The 22,228-nt window shown below is 31.9% G+C and overlaps 1 protein-coding gene across 2 annotated transcripts in view; it reads right to left on the minus strand.

Moving 5' to 3' along the window:
• Positions 1-22,228, minus strand: part of Taf1 (TATA-box binding protein associated factor 1) — an 80,492-nt gene that overhangs the window by 38,467 nt on the left and 19,797 nt on the right. For both annotated transcript variants that reach the window (XM_067278109.1, XM_067278108.1), the window contains exons 2-14: positions 21,942-22,048; positions 16,355-16,508; positions 16,163-16,279; positions 15,007-15,371; positions 14,631-14,819; positions 11,642-11,821; positions 9,821-9,868; positions 9,611-9,736; positions 7,856-7,943; positions 7,665-7,766; positions 7,482-7,588; positions 6,880-7,008; positions 4,154-4,225 (exon numbers count right to left, since the gene is read on the minus strand). In XM_067278109.1, coding sequence (XP_067134210.1) covers positions 4,154-4,225; positions 6,880-7,008; positions 7,482-7,588; positions 7,665-7,766; positions 7,856-7,943; positions 9,611-9,736; positions 9,821-9,868; positions 11,642-11,821; positions 14,631-14,819; positions 15,007-15,371; positions 16,163-16,279; positions 16,355-16,508; positions 21,942-22,046 — 1,782 coding nt within the window. In that variant the 5' untranslated portion in view covers positions 22,047-22,048. The remainder of the gene's footprint in view (positions 1-4,153; positions 4,226-6,879; positions 7,009-7,481; positions 7,589-7,664; positions 7,767-7,855; positions 7,944-9,610; positions 9,737-9,820; positions 9,869-11,641; positions 11,822-14,630; positions 14,820-15,006; positions 15,372-16,162; positions 16,280-16,354; positions 16,509-21,941; positions 22,049-22,228) is intronic.

The raw sequence follows: 22,228 nt of genomic DNA on the forward strand, positions 1-22,228 counted from the left end.
GGCTTACGATCTTTGTATGAGATTTTTTGGTTATAAACGTCAAGTTGGAGATGATATGGCCAGCCATTTATCAAAACTAAAAAAACATTTGGAATGATTTGAATGTAGAATTGACAAAAGACAAAGGAATGGAAAAGTTGCCAGATTTATTGTTAATTTGTAAAGTCTTAGATACTTTACCTGACGACTATTTTTCATTTAAGTCAAGCTGGCTTCTTATTTTAAGAAAAGATCGTACTATAGATAATTTAACTGTTCAGTTGTGCTCGTATGAAAGAGCTTTAGTTTGTAAGTACAATGAGAATGAAAATCAGGAGGTCTTAGTTACTAACACAAGTAAGAAGCTGTTCAAATCTAAACCAACGGGAAAGTCTAGTTCAGATATAGTTTGTCACTATTGTCACAGATCTGGTCATAAAATAAAGTATTGTTTTAAAAGAAAAGCAGATAGTAAAACTAAACAAGAAAGTAGAGAGTTTTCTGCGGGATATTGTAGAGATAATAATTGTAATATGACTCTCTTGACAATTATGTCGAATATAGTACTTAGTGAAAATGATAAAGACTGTTGGTATGTGGACAATGGAGCTACTAGTCATACTACCTATCAACGAAATTTGTTTTGTGATTTTGAGCACTTCAAAGATCCACATTCAGTTACCACAGCTAATGGAGATAAAATATCTGCAATAGGTAAAGGAACAATTGAAGTAGAAGCATATGTGGACAATACATGGAATAAAATTACATTATGTAATGTTTGGCTTGTACCGGATCTTAAGAAAAATCTATTTTCAATGTTAGCGGCTCAAGATCGTCATCACTCCAGTTTATTTATATCAAAGGCTGAAGAATGTAAATTAAAAGTTGATGGACGCTGTAGGGTTTGGAATCGCCTAGGCGAAGCGATTTCCGCCCTGTTTTATTATAACGAACTTTCATAATGGAAAAGCCGTTGGGATCAGCCGTTAGAAACGACCGTTAGAAGATCCGTTGTGTTTCAAATCGACGACAGACGGACGATTGGCCAGCGAGAAATGACCGTTGGCGGCCGTTGTGGAAACATTCAAATTTGATTGGCGGACGATTCGAACGTTGGGACTATTTAAGCAGTAGTTTCGGCAGGAACGGGAGCTCGTATTGTGAGTTCGTGTCGGGATCGGCTGAGTTCGTATCGTGAGCTCGTATCGTGAGCTCGTATCGAGTTCGTATCGGGATCGGCTGAGCTCGTATCGGAAGATCGGATCGGATCGGGATCGTCGTTATCGAAGTGCTAACTAACTCTCTCGTCGGACGTTACAGAAATCTGGATAAAGTAGTCTCCAGTGGTTTAGTACGAAATTGTTCCTGACTCGGAGGTGGTGTTAATTACAAGTCTGTTTGTGTTTGATCGTAAGGAGTTCTTTTGACGAATTTGTACGGGAATAGTCGGTTGTTGTTGGATTAGTGTTTGTGCATATTTAATTGTGACCGTAAATGGTATTATTTTGTACATTTTTGCTGTAAATATAAATTTTGTGTTTCGTCAAACCGACCGAGTGGTTATTTTCGAACATTACTGATGCGTAATAATAACTGGTAAACGTAGCCGACATGGAGGTCTTTTTAAGCTTAATTTAAGAAGTGTAACATGTAGTAAGCCATGTGAGGTAAATGCAGTTACTAAGTCAAATTTATTACAGATTTATCACGAGAGGCTGGGTCACCAAGACAAGAGACATGTGAAAACAATTGTAGAGCGAGAACTTGGTGTTAAAGTTCACTTAGATAATGAAATATGTGAAGGATGTGTTTATGGCAAATCTCATAGATTAAAGTTTGGAACACGTCCACGTGCTACAAAACCGGGTGAACTGATACATACGGATGTATGCGGACCGTTTGAACCATCTATGTCTGGTTATAGATACTTTGTTTTATTTAAAGATGACTTTTCAAGAATTCGATTTATCTATTTTATTAAGAAAAAGTCTGAAGTGTCTGAAAAGCTAAAACAGATGATAGCTGAAGTTAAAGTTACTGGACATACAGTCAAAGAAATTCTGAGTGATAATGGCAGAGAATTTGATAATGCTATTGTTAGAAAAATTCTACAGAAAAATGGAATAAGACAACAATTGACTATGCCATATACTCCAGAACAGAACAGAATGGCTGCTGTGAACGTGAAAATAGAACAATAGTCGAGGCAGCAAGGTCCTTAATGTATACTAATAAAACTTTCACCCAAAAGCTATGGGCTGAGTTAGTAAATACTGCAACCTATATCCTAAATAGAACAAGTCCATCAAGTATTGAAGGTAAATCGCCATTTGAACTGTGGTTTAATAAAAAACCAAATATTAAACACTTGAGAATTATTGGAAGTACCTGCTATGCCCATGTACCCAAACAACTAAGAAAAAAATGAGAGAAGAAAGCACAGAAAGGTATTGATTTTGATAGGATATGATAATGATAATGGTTATCGCATTTGGGACAAAGAAAATAACAAGCTCATTCGTTCGAGAGATGTCACTTTTCAAGAAGAATCCTTGATAGTTAGAAATGATAACTTGAATATACCTCATCCAGAAATAATCATGAAGCCTGATAGCTTACAAGAAGACGATAGTTATCTGAATGCTGAAAAAGAAGATTTGAGTTTCCAAGATGAAGTTCAGAGCAAAGAGGCAACACAACAAATGACTCTACGGGATCGTTCAGAGCTTATACATCCCAGAAGATTTGATGACTATGTTATGTCAGCGATCTCAAATGCTTTTGAAGATCCGAATACTTATACAGAGGCAATTACTTGTGAAAACCGAAAGAAATGGTTAAGTGCTATGAATTGTGAAATAAAATCCTTAAAAGATAATGAGACATGGACCCTTGAAGAGTTACCAGATGGAAGAAAAGCAATTCCATGCAAATGGGTATTTAAAACAAAGACCAATCCAGATGGTTCAATAGACAAGTTTAAGGCAAGACTGGTAGCGAATGGATTCTCTCAGAGAAAAGGAAAGGATTTTGATCAAACGTTCAGTCCTGTTGCTAAGTTAGGAACAATTAGAGCACTTTTAAGTGTTGCAGCAAATGAAAATATGTCTCTGACACAATTTGATGTCTCAACAGCTTTCCTATATGGTAAAATAGACGAGGACATTTACATGGAGCAGCCAGAGGGGTTTAGTGATAGTTCAAATAGAGTCTGTAAGTTAAAACGAAGTCTTTATGGACTTAAACAAGCTTCACGATGTTGGAACAAGAGATTTGGAGACTATCTTTTGAAATTGGGTTTCCAAAGAAGTAATGCAGATCCTTGCTTGTACATAAGAAAAAGAGGTCCAAATAAACTTTTGCTAACCTTATATGTAGATGATGGTTTAGTGGCGGCAACAGATCCTCAGGAATCAGCAGAGTTTATAGAGCAATTAAAAGGTGATTTCAAGATTGTTTCTAGACCTGCTACCTATTTCTTAGGTTTAGAAATTCACAGACAAAGTGACGGATCAATTTTTGTAAATCAAAGGTCTTATACTGAAAGAATTCTTAAGCGTTTTGGCATGCAAGATTGCAGACCTGTATCAACGCCAATAATTAATGAAAGCAATAAATCAGGGAAAGTAGGTTCCTATGAGAATAATGAACACACAGAGGATAAACCATATCGTCAAGCAGTATCAACAACAATAATCCAAGAACACGAGTTTCCTTTTTCCTAAATAAAACTTTCCATTTCTTATATAATTTGGCTTTACGTTAACAGTAACCCAAAATTTGATATCAAATTAAGTTTTCAGTCTTATACTAAGTAAGTTCCATCGGTGTGTTTAATGGCATTCAATACTTTAAAATCTATAAGAGGAGATAATTATCTTTAAAATCTTGCCTGTAAAAAACTCTGTTTAATTAATTATTTTTTTTAATGATATCTACTTCCAAACAAGATTTTCATTTACAAAACACGGATCAATGTGTAGCAATACAATGTTTTGATATTCATTATTATACCCATCTAAAATCACTTCTGTTTCACAATTCTATAAATATTGTAATATGAACTGCATATTTAAGCAAATGTATAAATTAAAAAATATATTAATAAAAATATTTACTTCATTACATCATTAAAATCTAGTTTGAAATGTTTGTTAATCATAAAACTTACTGGACTCGGAGATTCTGGTTCCGCTATGACTCCCGCTTTTCCCAATAAAATGCGTGATTTTCGAACCATGTCCTACAAATACAATCCTCTTTCTTTAATTAAATAATAAAAAAATACTTTATTATTTTATGTTAATTTATAATTAAAATTTATCTGGATATATTTAAGTTTCCATTTAAACACTTAGAGATAAATTATTAAAAATCTCAGAAAGGCTACACTGTCAAGTAACAATGCATATCATTAAAGAGTGAAATTCTATGTTTGCATAAATTATACAAAATAATACAACTGATATAAACTAATCATTAAAAGTTTATATCTTAAATTAATTATATAGAATTCCCTTTATGTTAAAATAAAACAGCTTAAACTCATTTGTATTATTATATAAGAGCGTCTTGTCTCAAAAATTGTTGAAAACTAAATCTCAAATACTATAGAAATAATAGAGACTTATCACGCTGCTACTGGGAACATCAAAATGGCACTTCTATCATCAGAATGGTATGCATTTCGGTACAAAAGATCCACATCAGCCATACATATATATATATATAAATATCTACAACAATTATAAAATTTCTTGTTTATATACAAATACAGTAACTGAAAAAGTTTAAAATTCCATTTCAAAAGAAAAATTTTTTGAAACTAACCTGTTGTATATCAAATTTGCAGAGGAATGTATATTAATTAGAATTTACAATATAAACCTATCTAAAATGGTTTTAAAAATCGATATCAAACACACATAATACCAGTTTACAAACTAACCTGTTCAAGATTTACGTCCATTTCCAATGCACAGTACAATGAGAATTCACTACAAACAGACCCAAATTAAAGTAATTTCAAATGAGACTTGATTTAAATCCTATTACAGAACATTTTAATTATATAATACCAGTTTAGAGATTCTCACTTATAATGATTTATCAAAAGATTTATTGTAAGTGAGGTTGCAGACGAGATCCGTAAATAACGAAATTCTTCCGTTTAAATTACAACAATAGATTATATAGAAAACAGAGAGAGAAAAAAGGAAAAAAAAACTCTTGATCTAGACATCGCGATGCAAGATGTAACCAACGAGTGTCGGAACACGTGCCAAAACACGTGTTAAAAACGATCCATCTATGTCAAACGGAAGAGTAGAACTCTGACACGAAAGTCCATAAATAAATGGAATTATGACATAAAGACTCATAAATAGGTGAAATTCTGACTCGAGTGCTCATAAATAGTCGATCGAAGAAGACAACTTCGGAAGGGGGACAGTTTAATAGATAGAAAACCATCGCGCTTGAATCTTAAAAGTTCCTAGATGACAGAAATCACAATTAATGGGCTAAATTATGAGTTCGAGTCTTGTAAATTTGTCAACAGTCTCCTGAACACAATGGTCAAAAAGACGCCAGATGGACACTCCGAATCGGACCTTTCCCATGACCCGGGTCGTCCCGAGTTTCGCTTAGAAACAAGGGAAAGACCAATCTGAAAACGGGAAAGGGGATGATGGGCCAATCGGAAATCGGAATAGCAAGCGAAGAACTATAAAAATTGGAATCTCCAAGGTCGGAGAGTCTCCTCTGCATCCCGCAAAGAGCCGTGATCTGTGTTGTGTTGTGTCGCCACCAACGACGTACGACGCCACAGCACCTCTGCGAGCATCGGTCCAGCAATCTCATCTCATCTGCCCTGGGGCTTTGACGGAAGGGAAATCCTCGCCACTCCGAAAGACTGTAGAGAAGTGGACTGTCTATTGTGGATGTAAGCATATATGTTCTCCAATAAACGGGTTTCCTTATGTAAAACACTTGTCATCATTTGCCTCCTCTGCCACACCCACATGCAAACGTCCCTTAGGTTCATCCTGACACGGGATTAACTTATCCCCATCTGTTGGCAACCTTACATATATCAGTCACGACCACAATTGACATTATAATACTGTGCAATTATCATTACCCCTCCCATTGAATAAAAATGACAATCAGGATTTACATATTATTCTTCCTTTGTTATTGTTTATTCTAAATTTTTTATCAACATCTAGTATTCTTAATAGTTCGTAATACTGTCTGTCTATTAAATAGTTTTCATTCTTTACTATTTTAATTGATGTTCTATTAATTTCATGGCTGTACTTGTTACAATGCATAGCTACTGCCAACTTTGCATAACCATATTTATTTGACTGTGTATGTTCTGATATTCTAGTATCCAAAGCTCTTCCGGTTTCTCCTACATAAGTGTAACAAGGGTCACAATTACAATTACAGAAAAATTTTTGATGTTTCAGGAGTATTGTGATAAGTCTCTGTTATCTCTACTACGGTATTTGAGATTTAGTTTTCAATCGTTGCATTATGACTGGAACCTGCTGATTATAAGCAACAATAAGCATGAGCAGCTATCAGTTTTTAAATGGAGGGTGCAGGTTTTTTTTTTACCTATTTAACAAAACAAACTCCCCAAAATGAGATAAGAACTGAAACAATATATAACAACCTCAGAAAACAGAATAAACTTTGAGCTCAATTCCTCATAATGTTGTCATCTAAATAGTAATTAGTACAAAACTTGCAAGGATCCCTTTAACTACTTTTATATCTACCTAAGCTATGTTAAATTTCATTTAAGTAAATTTTCATACATCATATATCAGTATAAGATTCAAAATATTCTATTCTGAATGGAGAAAATAAATATAAAAACATTACCTTCTTTTCTTTAACAGGCTCGTTACTGCTTTGTTGATTAGGATCTGGATCGGCAGGAATTCCGAGAATAATATTTTCGTCGTTTGGATCTAAAGTGAGAATTTTTGGCTCGGGCAATTTAGTGACAGCCTAAAAATGAATGAAACTTTTTACAAATTCGTACAAAAAAACACTGCTATGAAAAAGAAAAAAAATGTTTGGAAATTATTTTTAACTCTATTTCCTCTGGGCACTAAGAGAGCCTTTTAAATACATTGTAAGTTCAACCAAGCTAATGGACAGCTGCATGGGCCCAAAATATCCAGGACAGATCACTCCCAAAAAGTTTCTGAGGTTTTTGTCTGCCCGGATTTGATCCCAGCTCCCCGTAAGCTGATGCCTTAGCCACCTTGACCATTCACCTGGTTGTTTTGGAAATTGTTATAAACAGGTTACTTAATGCAGTAATATCTTTAATTATAAAATGATATTTAATATTTGAAAGTCTGACTGTTAATAATAATTCTATTTATATTAAATTTCTGACTGAATTAGCTGATGCAAGACACTAATTTATTGAAATTTTATGCAAACTATTTTTAAAAATTAAATGAAACACAAACCTGAGTATCCCAAATGACTTCTTCCTCCCAACAACCATAGACAAGTTCTTCATTCTCGACGGGGAATATCGAATACCACGTATCGTCTTTCTCCTCAATTTCGATCTCTAAAACATTTGTTTCATTTTGGAATTAATTAAATTTATAATTTATTATATTTTAACTCTTATTCTCAATACTGACTTGGTACATTTTGGGTATTTTTGCTTCCGCTTTTAGAGGTACTTGTTTGAGTTGGCTGCTTTTGGATTGTGCCCGATACTATTGGGCTTATGATACTTTTGGCTGAAAGATAACATTTATTTATAAATTGTTTTGTAATAAAAAATAAATTAATGTATAAGAATATAAAATAAATCATTACTATTATATACCTTGCTGACTGAAAGCTGATGCAGTTCTGTTTAAAGTTGAAGGAACCCAACCAGCAGCATTATTTTTATTATTCAATTTAGCTAAAACCTGAAATTAATTGAGCATTACGTTAAATGATAATTACTATTATTAAAATGTTATTTGTTTATTTGAATTTGCATTGTCATTTATTTTATATAAAAGATATACTATATACATATATATATATTTTTTGACTCTCCACCCTGAAAAAGCTAAGAGGGCCTTTTACTAGGCTGTCGAACCCAAAACAGGGGCAGTTGGATGTCAAAGGATGGGGGCCCAACATATCCATAACAGACCACCCTAAAAAATTTCTGGGGCTTTTCAACTACCCAGATTCAATCTAGGGTCTTCCAGAGTTGTAGTTAATGCCATAACCACCTCAGCCATCTGATCGACAAATATATTAAAAAGTTCTACTTTAATAATTGTATTATAAAGACAAACACAAAAAAACTCTGAAATTGTCTTAATGCATCCTTTTTATTAATAATCCATCAACGAGAAGTTTCTGCCTCCTAATATGACTTCACTGACTCAGATGATGGATAACACATCATTTTCAACTTTAAAAGATGTTACATCAAAGCACTTTTTCAAAGGTGCTTTGAGGTTACCTTTGACATAGAGTTAATTAACTGTCTGTGACTTTTGGAAGAACCTCTTCAATATCTTCCATTGTTTAGGTCTTATTGACAAAGCCTGGCAGCAAGTGACTCACAGGACCTTGAACTCAGCCTGGAGGAACCTCTGGCCTGATTGTGTCACAGAGAGACTTGGAGGGAATCGAGACAGAACCTACTAGAGTTGTTGATGACATCATACCTGTTAAGGCCTGAAAGTCGACAATGATGCCCTTGAAGAGCTGGTGAAGGAACACAGTACTGAGTTGTCTACCTACAAACTCAAACTCCTTCAAAAGGAGCAGCAGAAGGATATGCTTGAAGAGATGCCCTAGGTGGAAGAGAAGGGAAGGGAGTATGTACCTAGTGCTCTTATTATAAATTTTTAGTGAATAAAAGGCCTAATGAGTCCCAAACAAAATCTGCTAGTGAGAAACAGAAAATACAAAAGGTAAGAGAAAAAACTCCTGAAGTGCAGTTACCTTATGTTATTATAGGGAGAACCTCCCATTCCAAGAAATAACATCCCCTCCTTTCCACTTCCACTTGCGCCACCAAGACTTTTCAGCATAGATAAGGATGAATGAAATTGTCTTTCTTATTTATAAACTATTTGTTATTCAGTTGATATGTTATAATATAGTATTACATTGCATTTGTATGGATGAAATACAGCTAAAAAGGTAAAAAAAAAATTGATTTTGTTTTGGAAGTTGAGAGCAGATTAATCCATTTTACATTGTTTCTTATGGGAAAATTTGTTTTGGTTTAAGAAGAAATTGACTTTTAGGAATGAATTAAGTTTGTAAACTGAGGTTTGACAAGTAAATATTCATCTTGATTTTATTATTAAACTAATTCTGTTTTAGTAATATTTTAAACCATAATAATAATTAGTTTAAAGTATTAATTATACATTTTTCTGTATTTTATATTTTTATAATAAGTCTTTTATAGTTTATAACTGTTCTTCAAATGTTCATTTCAGCTTTAAAGATATAATAATTCAATTTGATTAGTTTTGTATAGTTTAATTGAATAAATACACATTAATAATTACAATTTATTATTAAAAATAAAATAATATTTTCTATAATTTATATAAATTACTTTTTGCTTAATCTCTTCTCCATTCCAAACTACATCCTCTTCCCATGGTAATTGCGTTACCATGTGATAACACTCATCGGGATATTCTTCTTCGGGATTTTCGGTTTGACTTTCGTCTCCGTCGAACTGAAAATTTTCGAATTATTAGTTAAACAAAAATTAAATTATATATTTTAATCCAAAAGATCCTGAAAATCAGGTATTCCCAACCTTTCCTGCTTGTTGACCCGTTTCCAGATTGAATTCGTCAATATCATTCTATATTGATACAAAATAATAAAAAAGACGACATTAGGAATCAAATAAAAATCATTGATTTTTTTTTATCAAGTATTAATCAAAAGTCAAAATTGTATGTTTTACAAATTTACGTTACGGAAATTCAAAGATATATCAATTAATCTTATATGTCTGCTTATCTCTAGTAATTTATTGACTCCCAGATATATTGATTAAACCCTAGGGAATTGATAGTGACTTGGTTGGGAACCTCTATTGTAAATAATAGCAAAATATAATAAAATTAATGGATTTGTAATGTAACAGTGTGTAGTTTAACGTGATTTTTGTATAATACAAGTTTAATTATGCACAACTGAATTACAAGTTGCAATAATTTGTAATTCTGTGTTTAGAACAAATTTAACATTTATTAATATATTTTTTGGTACAATCGAAACCATGTTGTTATTTATATTTGGTATACTGGCACAATGAAGTGCCGCTTAATCAACACTGGTCGAGTTTTCCATCTTTATTTAGTTACCTAACTAAATAAAGATGGAAAACTCGCCCAGTGTTGATTAAGCACTACTTCATTGTGCCAGTACACCAAATTTATTAATATAATTTTATTGTATTTATCATTTATTCTAAGATTTTTCACAATTAAATACAAAAAAACACTGCTATGAAAAAGAGAAATGTTTGAAAATTATTTTTAACTCTTTATGTCCTTTGGGCACTAAGAGTTTGAAAAGTTACTAAGAAGGCCTACTATAATATCTTCTAAACACTTACCAAATATTAAATAATTTTTTTATTAATAATTTCCTTTAAAATAACAAACAACAACGATTTTTCACATTTTAGCACATCCTAAAAGATCATCATCAGCCCAACATTAAATTAATATACTTTGCTAAGATACAGAATATCTTTATCTAATATAATTGAATTGTTTGACAACAAAATATCAAATTAAAACTCTCTTTTCAAACTCCCAAATTCTACTGTTTCATGCTTTACTGAATAAGAATTTATCCTAAGAATGTTTATTTTAAGTCTTTCAGGCACTTTCAGACTTTTTGGCTTCTCATCACAGAAGAATTATAAAACTTTTATAGCTTATAAAAGTCTATAAACTATACAAACTATAAATACTTTCTATGCTTGACAATAAGCTGAAAAACTTCAAAGTGGTTAGATTTGTTTATTAAGTTACGGTAATGCAACACTTGTGCAATCTGGCTAGGGGGAATGCCTTTCGGGAGGTTTTTTTAAGGGTAACTGGCCCCTATTTAGGAATTACAGAAGTGGAGAAAACCTGGAAAACTCCACATGGTCAGTCCATCCTGGCGAGGTGCAGACCAATAACTGAGCTCTCAGCGTTCAGGGAATGGAACTGCTTGGCCACTGGTGGACCACAAAGTGGTTAGAAGTAAATGTTTAATGTTCAAAATTGTGTATAGATTTGTGTATTTTTTAACACAAGTTTTGATAACATGTTATCGTTAATCTTCTAACTTTATACTCGATGAGCAATCTTACTTTTTATGTAAATTGTATAATGCTAAATAATACCTTCATACAATTTTAATAAAACATTTACGAATTATAAAACTAGTCTTTATCAAGATTTTAATTAATTTTAAATATTTAGCAGACTTTAAAATATATGTTCATGTATTGCACCAACTCACAACAAACCTTTATAACTAAAAATCTATGGGACTGATGCAATTTTTCATCAATTTAGGAATTTCATTTTCTCTCTAATTGAGATAAATTTTTAATTTATAAATTCATTACCTCTTTCAATTTGAAACCGTAGCTGAAACCTTCTCCTGTTTCGGGCAAGTTTAGCATATCGTACCACAGTTGAGCTGGGCCATATCGCCAGTCGGCAACTTTTGGTGACAAATCGGTAGTATTTGAAGATTCGCTTTTACTATGCGAATCTTTTTGCTCTTCGGGTTGTAATAATTTAATCTATGAAAATATTAAAAATGTAAAATTAAATTTAATATTAAAATAAAAATTTCTTGTATATTATGATAAATATTTTACTTTATACTATACACTTGATAGAGATACTTTAATACAATGAACATATTTAATATTTACATAATATAATTCAGTAAAGAAAAGAAATCATAATTATAATATCAATTTTTTTTTCAGTTTTGACTTGTCACTCTATGGGAATTAAAAGGACCATTTAAATAATACTTAACATGAGTTTGGCCAGGCCCACAATGGGAGTAGCTGGATAGTGAGAGGGCACAACATATCTCCAAAAGACAAATAAGGTCTTTCAACTATTCAGATTTGATCCCAGGCCCTCAGAATGACAGGCTGAGGCAGTTAAGGTCAAGGCCCTGAGAGAATGGGAAACTGTTGGTTCAAAGACCATTTTTGGGCCTCCCAATTAATTATTATGCAATAACTTATTAAGTTAATATATGTTAAATAACACAAACATATGAAATGTAAAGTTCATTTTTGTGATGAAGGTCCTGACTGTCTGAAACTCTTGCTTTTTTGCAATAAAGTCGTGAAGTTTCATTTGTCGCTTTTTTCTTTCCTTAAGCAAATGTTGGTAGCAGAAGATCACATCCAAAACACCTCGTTTTGCTTTTGCACTCCTTTCAAAACCTAGATCATATGCTACAATTTGATCAAGGATTTCGGTTATCGTTACCAAACTTTTACTAAGGAAATCTGTAGCAAGTTCTTTGGGTACTTTGTTTTCAGAATCTCTATTTTCCAGTTCTACATGAATTCCTTGTTCTGCCAATTCTTGAAGGTCGTTATTGGTAAACCTGCAGAGTAACTCCTCAATATCCTGCTTGTCTACATCTGTATCGATTAAGTTGACAATTTGGTCAACTTAATGACAAAGCAATAGGCTCTTCTCATTGAGAATTCTTGGATACCTTCAACCGTACCTTCTTCCACACTCTGTTCATGCATTTATTAGTTAATTCTTGCCAAGCAAAGTTGATATTTCCTATGGCATCCATGATGTTATATTTCTTCCAAAATTGCACAAAACAAACATAGGTTTAAGGGAAGTACAGCACAAATTGCCATCTTTTGCTGATTGGTTCATGTTTGGGAATAATCAATTATATACGAATCAATGAAATGCCACGTTAATTTGAATCAGCGTAAATTTTAAGCATTTTTTAGGCTTCAAGCAGACCCTGTTATATTGAATCAGCATTAATCGAGGCAGCGTTAAGCAGGATCTTACTGTACTTTTACCAATATTTAAAAAAACGAAAAGCCTTGAATTTTATTAGATCTGCTATTTACTGCAGATTAAAATATTGATTTCTCAATAACAAAGATATGGTACCATAACAGCAGAGATGTATTATGACAGTTTTAATCAAAGAAATATAGGAAGGTAAGAATAGGCTTCTAATAGGGAAAATATGGTATTTAATATCAAAACTTTAAAGCATAACTGAATTATTCAAACCGGAAAAATCTAACCATTGAAGCCAATGAAAACAAAATAAAGGTACTGATTGACGAAAACTGCCCAATAACAACGCATAAAATCATTAAGAGATTAAATTTGTTGAAGTGAACCATTTATGATTACTTGAAACAAATTAGTTTTGTTTCAAAGCTTGATATATGGGTTCCACATGTTCTTAAAGAGAGATGCTCTCTTTAGTGGGATTTTAAGGAAATTTTTCTTTGAGCTTTCACAAGACAATTTAACAATTGATTCGAAAGTGTACTGCCATCGAGTAAACAAATTAAGTAATATCATCAAACAGAAAAGGCCAGAATTGATCGAGAAAAAAGGTGTAGTGTTTTACCACGATAATGCCAAATTTCACACAAGTTTGGTAACTCCTCAGAAACTTACAGTTTGGATGGGATGTACTACCACACCATATTTGCCAGATCTGAAACCCTCTGATTATTACTTGTTGTGGTCTTTACAAAATTTTTTAAACAGTAAAACATTTACTTCAAATGAAGATGTCAAAAATCATGTGGATCAGTTTTTTGTAAGCAAAAGTCAAAACTTTTATGAATGTAGAATCATGCTACTACCAGCAAGATGACAATGGGTATTTGACCAAAATGGTCAATATATAATTCAATAAAATATTTATATATTATAAGAAAATTGCTTTTCCCCCCATGAAAAAAATGAAATTACTTTCCAAACAATCCAATATAATGATAAATACACCTTGCTTACTTTTCCAGCAGACCATTGTATGAATTACAAATGTTTTGGCATTTTTGGGAAATCTGCTTCAGGTTGCTTTCTTATATAAACTTCAGTGAATGGTTGAAGATATTCTATTTTGAAATGCTTTGAAAATTCTTATATACTGTAGCTATATAATACTTTAAGTTTCTCCTTTACATTTTTGGATATAAATCTGGGCATGTGTTATACTCTCCTGTTTAAAAACAGTGTTACATATAAGAATTTTTCGAAGCATTCCAAAATAGAATCTCCTCTGAAAATGTGAAACTTTAAAGAAGCTCATACAAAAGAACAACCTAAGCAGGTTCTCAAAAATGCAGAGCATTCATACAATGGTCTGCTGATAAGTATGGTGTGTATATCATTATAACTTTAAATGTGCAACAATACATATTAATTACAAGATATAAATTATTATATAATGCAATAAAATTAACTTTAAAAAGAATATTATTTTATACACTTTTAGAAAAATTATTTATAAAAATTTATTTATTAATAAGAAAATTTGTTTCTTTACTTATAAGTGATTAGAAGATGGAAACAGAAACGAACCTCATCACTGACTTCACACATCTCGGGTTTCGGTTCAGGTAAATCCAAAACCCAGCCTTTGCTTTGTTTTTGTTCGGGTGCTTGTTCACCATCGGTTTGTTTTTTCTTCTTGCGTTTTTTTACACCTCGCCAAATCTGAGGCAAACTGGAAGGTTTCCCTGGCCCAAACAGACGAGAGAACCGTAAAACCTAATTGAAAAAATAATTGTTTGATGTACACAAATGGAATATTTTATTTATTTATTAAATATAAATAGTGAATTTGATACATTAATGCCAAAGTTTTGTTTGTAATTTCAAGTATTATTATTATTGATTCTCAACTTTACAGATTTTGGAAACAATGGATCAAATCTGCCTGATAAAATTTACTTACTTTGCCTGGTCTAAATTCCGGAAATAGTTCAGTTACGTCGAGATCAGCATATTTAGAAGGTAACATTGCCGCCAATGGAGTGTCGAGTTTCTTTATTCTTTTGTCTGGACTCAAACATGAAGATTCAGAAGATAAAGAATCAATATTATTTTCATTCGGGGAAGTGGACTGAATTGTTGTTGAAGGAGTCAAAGATACAGAAGAAGAAAGAGACGAAGTGAGAAACGACTGAGCGCCACCGGAATTTGACTGATGTTGATTTCTTCGAAAAGGGGCAGGTGGAGGAGGCATTAATTCAGCATCAGTGGGTCTGAAATCTTTTGAGTTTTTGTTATCTTCATAGTCGGCATCATAGTCATCTCCATCTATACAAGAATTATATAAATAAAATGTAATTTTTAAATCAAAACAAAACGTTAAAAATGAAATAATTGAAAATGTTATATTAATAAAACATTATTTTGAATTTTTGATTGTCAGAATACGTATCATCAATTTATCAGTACATTAAATAACTAAATATCCCAGTGGTCGACTGATCATTGGATTAATAATGGAATTGCCCAATGTTATACAGCCAATAATCAGATACCTGATTAACCAATTGCATAATATCAGCCAATTCTTTAAACTGATATCCAATATTTCTGGTATTATAGGGACAGCTGAATACATCTTCGTATAATAGCTCATTTTACTGCTATTTTATGTTTTTAATATTCTTACATATATTGCCAATTAGGCTTCTTCAACACTCCCTTTGTCTAAGGAAATGAGCACCAAACTGTCTGACACAATATGGGATAACAACATACATCAACCTGATTCAATTATTAATACTAAAGAAACTACCAGATGATTCACTGGGCTGTAATAAGGTTAATTTAATGATTACATAAAGCAATTTGGCTGCCTTCTAATGAGATATTTAATAATTTTATCATAAAATGTGATCAGTATGGTTATATCTAACTCAGTATATCTATAATTATGGTTAATTTTTTGAATCGCTGAAGCTTTATATTTAAATTTCTTCACAAAAAATAAGTTTTCAAAATTATTTCATCGGTATCATTATAATTCTTATATGAAGAACATATATTGTCTGTATTAATAAAATAAAATAAATAAAATAGCTCTATGTTTTCAAACAAACCTGATTCAGGAGCCCTTAATAAAGTCATCTGCTTATATATATTTTGATCTTCCGTTTCTTCGGCTAGCTCGGTGATATCTGAATAATCAACTGCTGATGGAGATTTTTCTCCCCATTCTGTTCCAAAAATAATAATACCACAATTATCAGAATCCATATAAGATTTAATTAAGTTATAAAACATTCACTTACCTTCATTTTGAGAATTTTGTGAATCATTATCTTCTAAGTGATCTCTACCATGATCTGATTCATTTTCAATATCTTCAGAAATTTCTTTTAAAAGCGTTCCTATATCACCTATACCACCTAATTGTCTTAACTGATGTAAATTTCTTTTTGATTCCTAAAAAAAAAAAAATTTTTAAAAACATTAGCAAAGAACACATTAAGATTTTTGATAAATTTATAAACAATAAATCAATTATTTGATGTATTCAAAAGCCTCACAAGCACCGCAATAGAGGAATTGTGTGTTAACAAAAAAGAAGTAGGTTTACTTTTTGTTTGTTTGTTAACACACACACACACACACACAGGTACTCCTCACTTTACGACAGAGTTCCATTCCAATGACTACGTCGTTAAGCGAGGAGCTTGTGCCGGGAATATAGGATCGTTGTAAAATTGTACAAATTATGCAACAAACTTCAAATTTATTCATAAAAAGACTATTATAGTACGCTATTAGCCTGTTATAGTACTGTAAGACAATTATAGTACGCGCAAGCCTATTATAGTACGCTTAGTGCACATGTCACCATTCGCCACTGATTGACACTCAAGCTGAGAAAGGGGATTCCCCGAATTGCAGGTCGAAACTAGATTGGTCATTAAGCAGATAGGTCGTAAAGTGAGGAGTACCTGTATATAAAACCAAACTTGATAAACATTATCAATCAAGTGAAATAGCTGAAATCTTATTGGACTAAGATATGGCTAATTAATTTATATAATATCGAGCAATTTGGACAAGAAGTAGGTGGCTTAATTGTCTATCTCTATCCCTTTCATGTTAAATTGCCATGGTGAAATGTGAGCACAGAGCTATCCCCAGTTGATGTGGTAAATGACCAAATGACCAGCACATAATTATACATAAATTAATTGGTCTGAAAGTGAAGATTTGACAGAGGTCTGAGTATGAAAACTGGTAACTGGAAGCAGGTTCAAGTCCTGCTCCAGTCTTTTCTTCCAGTATATTCTAAATCAAGAGTTGTAGTGGCATACAGAAATCAGAGTTGACAATTTTCAGGGATTGATTTCTCCACCCTAAACATCTATAGTAATTCTGAATATCTCACTGAAAAGATATTTTGTTTCTTAGGTACTGTGCAAAATTTTAGGTTTTTCTATAAAAGAGATGCCAAAATATAAGCAATCAAAAAGCATAAAAATTTCCAAAAAATATTATCTTCTTTTCTTCATGCACTGCAGACGCTCCTAGAGAAAAAACTACTGGATCCAGAAAGCTCAAATTTTAAACTTAAGACTTTCTCATTATTAGTGAAGTGATGGCAAAACTTCTAGGTCAATAGGTCAAAGTTTTACCCATACAGCTATTTTAAACACTTAATTTTATGCTTGTAAAGATAAAATTGCATTGAAACAAATGGTTTTCATTCAAAATGTTATCCAGGATAACAGAAGCTCAAATTTATGCAAATTAAAACTTTTTATTATGATTTTTACTATAGGCATATCGAAAGCATTTGGGTGGTGGCCATCACATTGCCAAGTGCCAACCAAACTGTACACCGTCATCTTGGGTTTTGATGTAACAGCACAATCATTAACCAAAAAACGAAAACAAAACAAGTGGTAACCAGAAGATTTTTATCTGTATTAATGTTTTTTACATTTTGCATTGAAGTGTCAAGCTTATCTTTACCAAAGAAAACATTTGACTGCCATCTAAATTTGTCGTAATTTTTTTCTTGGCACAATCTAATTATTAAGAGGGCACCTTATTCTAAGTTAAGACGACAGCTTAATCGTCTATCTCCAGTCTAAATTGCTTGATAGCCCCATTAATTAATTAGTTCTTCTGTAGTCCAGTAAGAATCTGCTGTGTCATTTGTTAATAAGAAATATGATAAAACACTAGGAAGAGAAACAGTATTTAGTTTTTAAAATATTGCAAAGTGATAAGGAATCAGATAAATGAAAATTAAATCACCCCAATGTCTGAAAAATGAATGATAATTCAGTATATTGATCTAACGTTCATTCGTTAAGAAATTGTGTGTTAGAAAAGAGAAAGTCTATCGAGAAAAGAAACTCAAAAATCAATATGTGATACAACATAAAGCATACAGAAGAGAGATGAATAGTAAAACCATTTCTCAGTATAAAGATATATAATAAACTTTGGGAATATTAAATCTTTACTAGTTTTGTCAAATGATTCATAAGGAGAAAGAAAATACTCATAATTTTTGTAATTAAAATGTACATAGCACTACATTGATGAATTAAAATGAACTTAAAACTGCTTATTTCTAACAAAAATAAATTATTATTTAAAATTGTTCCATAGAGAATTTTCTTATTTTACTCTGTTCCATATTTAATTTTTGTCTTAGCTAAAATTGGCCCAAACTACAGCCAAAACATATATTAATGACTCATTTTCTAGTTACCGAAAACAAGTAGTTTTGTGTTAATCTTTGCTTTCCTCGCTAATCCTTAACCTTAAAACTGTTTGAATATTTACTTATTTTATAAAAATTCATTCCAAGAATATTTACTAAGATTCTCTAAACATATGAGGTACAAGAATCTACTGTCAACATTACTGATTAATCAGCCTATAGAGAACATCGAATATAAATACTATGAGATATCTGGGAAGATTGGAGATTTTTATAGCGCATGAAAAAACTGGTTGCGTCAACCATAGACGCCGACAACTTGGCTACGGCACGGAGGTCTTTTTATGAAAGTTAATTTTATTAAGGGACATTTATTCATCTATTTTTACTTTTTATTGTTTATTTTATTTCAGTATGTAAAGTACTATTTTCAGTATTTTAGGAAACCGACACTAACTGCGGTCAGTAAAACTTCCGTTAACCTAACGGGTACTTTACACGGATCCGAGATTAGTTTGCCAGGCCTGGGCTTTTAAGCGGGCACCGAAAAATTAGTAATAATAACGATAAATATCAAGTCAAATCAAAAAGTTCAAATATATTTAATTAGTAACTAGAATGTACTACCTATAAATGTCAATAATCCAAACAAAATTTATTAACGAAAATCAACAAGTCAACCCGACAATAAACTCAGCTACTTAGCTTAACTTAATATTAATTCCCCTTTGAAAATTCGACAAATCAAATACTTAGAAACTATGAACAAAATCTCTTACTAATTAAACGTCTATCCGTCACCTCACTATACGAAGAACCTATTTCCTCAATCCTTTCGATATCGTCAAATCGTCAATTGAATTCCTCTTTAACACCTTGGATCGTCCAATTATCAATCTGGACTTCTATCAGAAAATACTTCGCTTTCGAATTCACCTCGCTCTCAAAGTCGCCTCGATTTGGAAATCACCTCTCTGGAAATTCACCTCTCTCTTCTTCGGTTAACGTACGGGTTTTATACTGTGAAGTGACGTCACACTTCAGCTGAGTTACTCCCCTTATTTACATACTTAGTTGCTAACATTAATTTTCTTTTCTGGCAACTTTAAGTTTCCGACAAAGCTTATAAACCGTTTACAAAGTATTAATCATAATTTTCTGGGATGTTAAGACGGTTTATCAAGTATTTCTTTACTAGTGAGTGTGGGGACTCCCCCTCCATTTTTTTTTCTGCAGACTGTTTACTTCCGCTGGGCAGCGCAAGTGTGCAAGATTTTTCCTACGGCGCTTATTTCTCCATGAGTTGTTTTATCTTCTTTTTTTTCGTTACTAACAAGAGAGTGGTGGGGAACCTTCGTCCTAAATAAACATAAGCCCCAAACAAAATATAATAAAACAGAAAAATAATAATAAAATAAAAATAATGCTCGGACTCAGTTCCTTACAAGTAGTTATTTATTTATTATTCACAACTATGATTTCAGTTATGTATTTATTTCATAATTCTGGTTTATCGTTTATTTTTAAATTTACGTTCCATTCTATTTCATCGTAACTGAGGAGGATCCATTAAACTGATCAAAAACGTTTTTATTTTAGTAAATTTATTTGCTGAATTTTTAAAGATGTGTTTTTCTTGCTATAGAGCAGGGATGGCGAACCTTTTTGAGTCCGCGTGCCATACTGTATGCATACTTGGCTCTAAAGATGTTAATGCGTGCCAATAACTTAGACTTCAAATAATCATATTTAAAAAAATTAAACGAATATGCTTTAATTCGAATAAATGTAAAAAATCCGATTGAAAAAACAGATGATCAGGTGAGAAACAGAAAGGATAATTGAAAAAGACAGAAATCATATGACACATTACGTGCCAGATGATTTCTCTTACGTGGCACTTTGGGCACGCGTGCCATAGGTTCACCATCCCTGCTATAGAGCAATGGTCGGCAACCAGTGGTCTGGGGACCATCAATGGTCCACGAGAAAATTTGGACATTGTTCAACTAAAAGTTACGTGAAGTATTACAAAAGAAATGCAGAATGCTTAGTTGCTTTTTTCACTCTTTAAGGGTTTTTATTTGAATCTGAAACCAAATACGAAGTGACTGTTATCAATAAATAATGAACAACAAACAATATTGTGAGTGTGATTGTCATCCTTCGTGGAAAAGTGCTAAGAATCCATAAACTTATTTCAAACATGCAGCAATGAACTTCAGGCTTGCATTAATTTGTTATAATTAAACATGTGAGTTTCATATTAATATAGTAAAATAAAACTTTTATGATTATTATTATACTACAGACTTTGTATCGTTTAAAAAAATTCACGACAGTAGTCCGCGGGATTCAAAATTGTGAGTTTAGTGGTCTGTGAAGTCAGAAAGATTGCTGACCACTGCTATAGAGAACTGTTTGTGCAATTTAATAATATACAGATTTAACCCCTAAAGAAGCATTTGTAAATTTGAAGATATTTGGAAATAGTTTATATTATAAATCATTTAATTTAAATAGATTTGATTAATTTTATAAATACAGTAGAGAGTCGTTAATCCGAATCAATTGGGGACTGGGATTGTTCGGATTAGTGATTTGTTCGGATAACCGATTATGTATGAAAAAATATATTAACCTGTCCGATGTTCAATTTTTTCTCCGTTGCGTGTCGCTTCATGTTAAATTTTCGTCGATTTTAAGCCTAACGAAAATTTTTATAATAATAATCGAGGCTATTTTATCGTTAAAAATTATTTCTTTATTTTGTACAAACAAAATAAATATATTGAAGAATATAAAACATGAAAATTATACTTTAGAAGTAAATCTAGTATCAAAAATGTTCGATTCAGCACGACACAGTCTGACTGAAAATCGTTCGGATTACCGGGGTTCCGATTAACAACTCTCTACTGTAATTTACCGTATTTTACGGACTATAAGACGCACCTTAATTTTTAAGCAATTTTTTAAAAAAATACCTATAGTAGGCTACAGACTATAAGATGCTCCTGAATTTTGGAGGCAATTTTTCGAAGAAAAAAGTGCGTCTTATAGTCTGTAAAATACAGTATATTACTCTTAGCATCTGTTAGTTGAACCTTGTAACTTTGATATATATATATATATTCCTCTAAAAATACTATTTTGTTCAAAAATTATTTTAAAAAGTTACTCACAGGATCCAAAACATCATTTTCTAACTGTCCAGATTCATCAATATTTCCAAATAAGAATCCAGTTAAAGTCAATCGATCATTATCACCTTCTTCATCACTATCCATGGCTAAATAAAATTACAAAAACTGAATTAAACAGAAGTTTTGTTGCATTATAATCATTCAAAATTAATTATTTCTTTATTAATTATTTTAATATCCAAAAAATCTCTAAACCATAAGTGATACAATTCCAAATTAATATATAATTTAATAATTTTACACATATAATACATTTATAAATTTAA

The sequence above is a fragment of the Centruroides vittatus genome, unplaced genomic scaffold (genome assembly GCF_030686945.1).
Source record: "Centruroides vittatus isolate TY-2023 unplaced genomic scaffold, ASM3068694v2 contig_790, whole genome shotgun sequence".
In the NCBI taxonomy this organism is placed as follows: Eukaryota; Metazoa; Arthropoda; class Arachnida; order Scorpiones; family Buthidae; genus Centruroides; species Centruroides vittatus.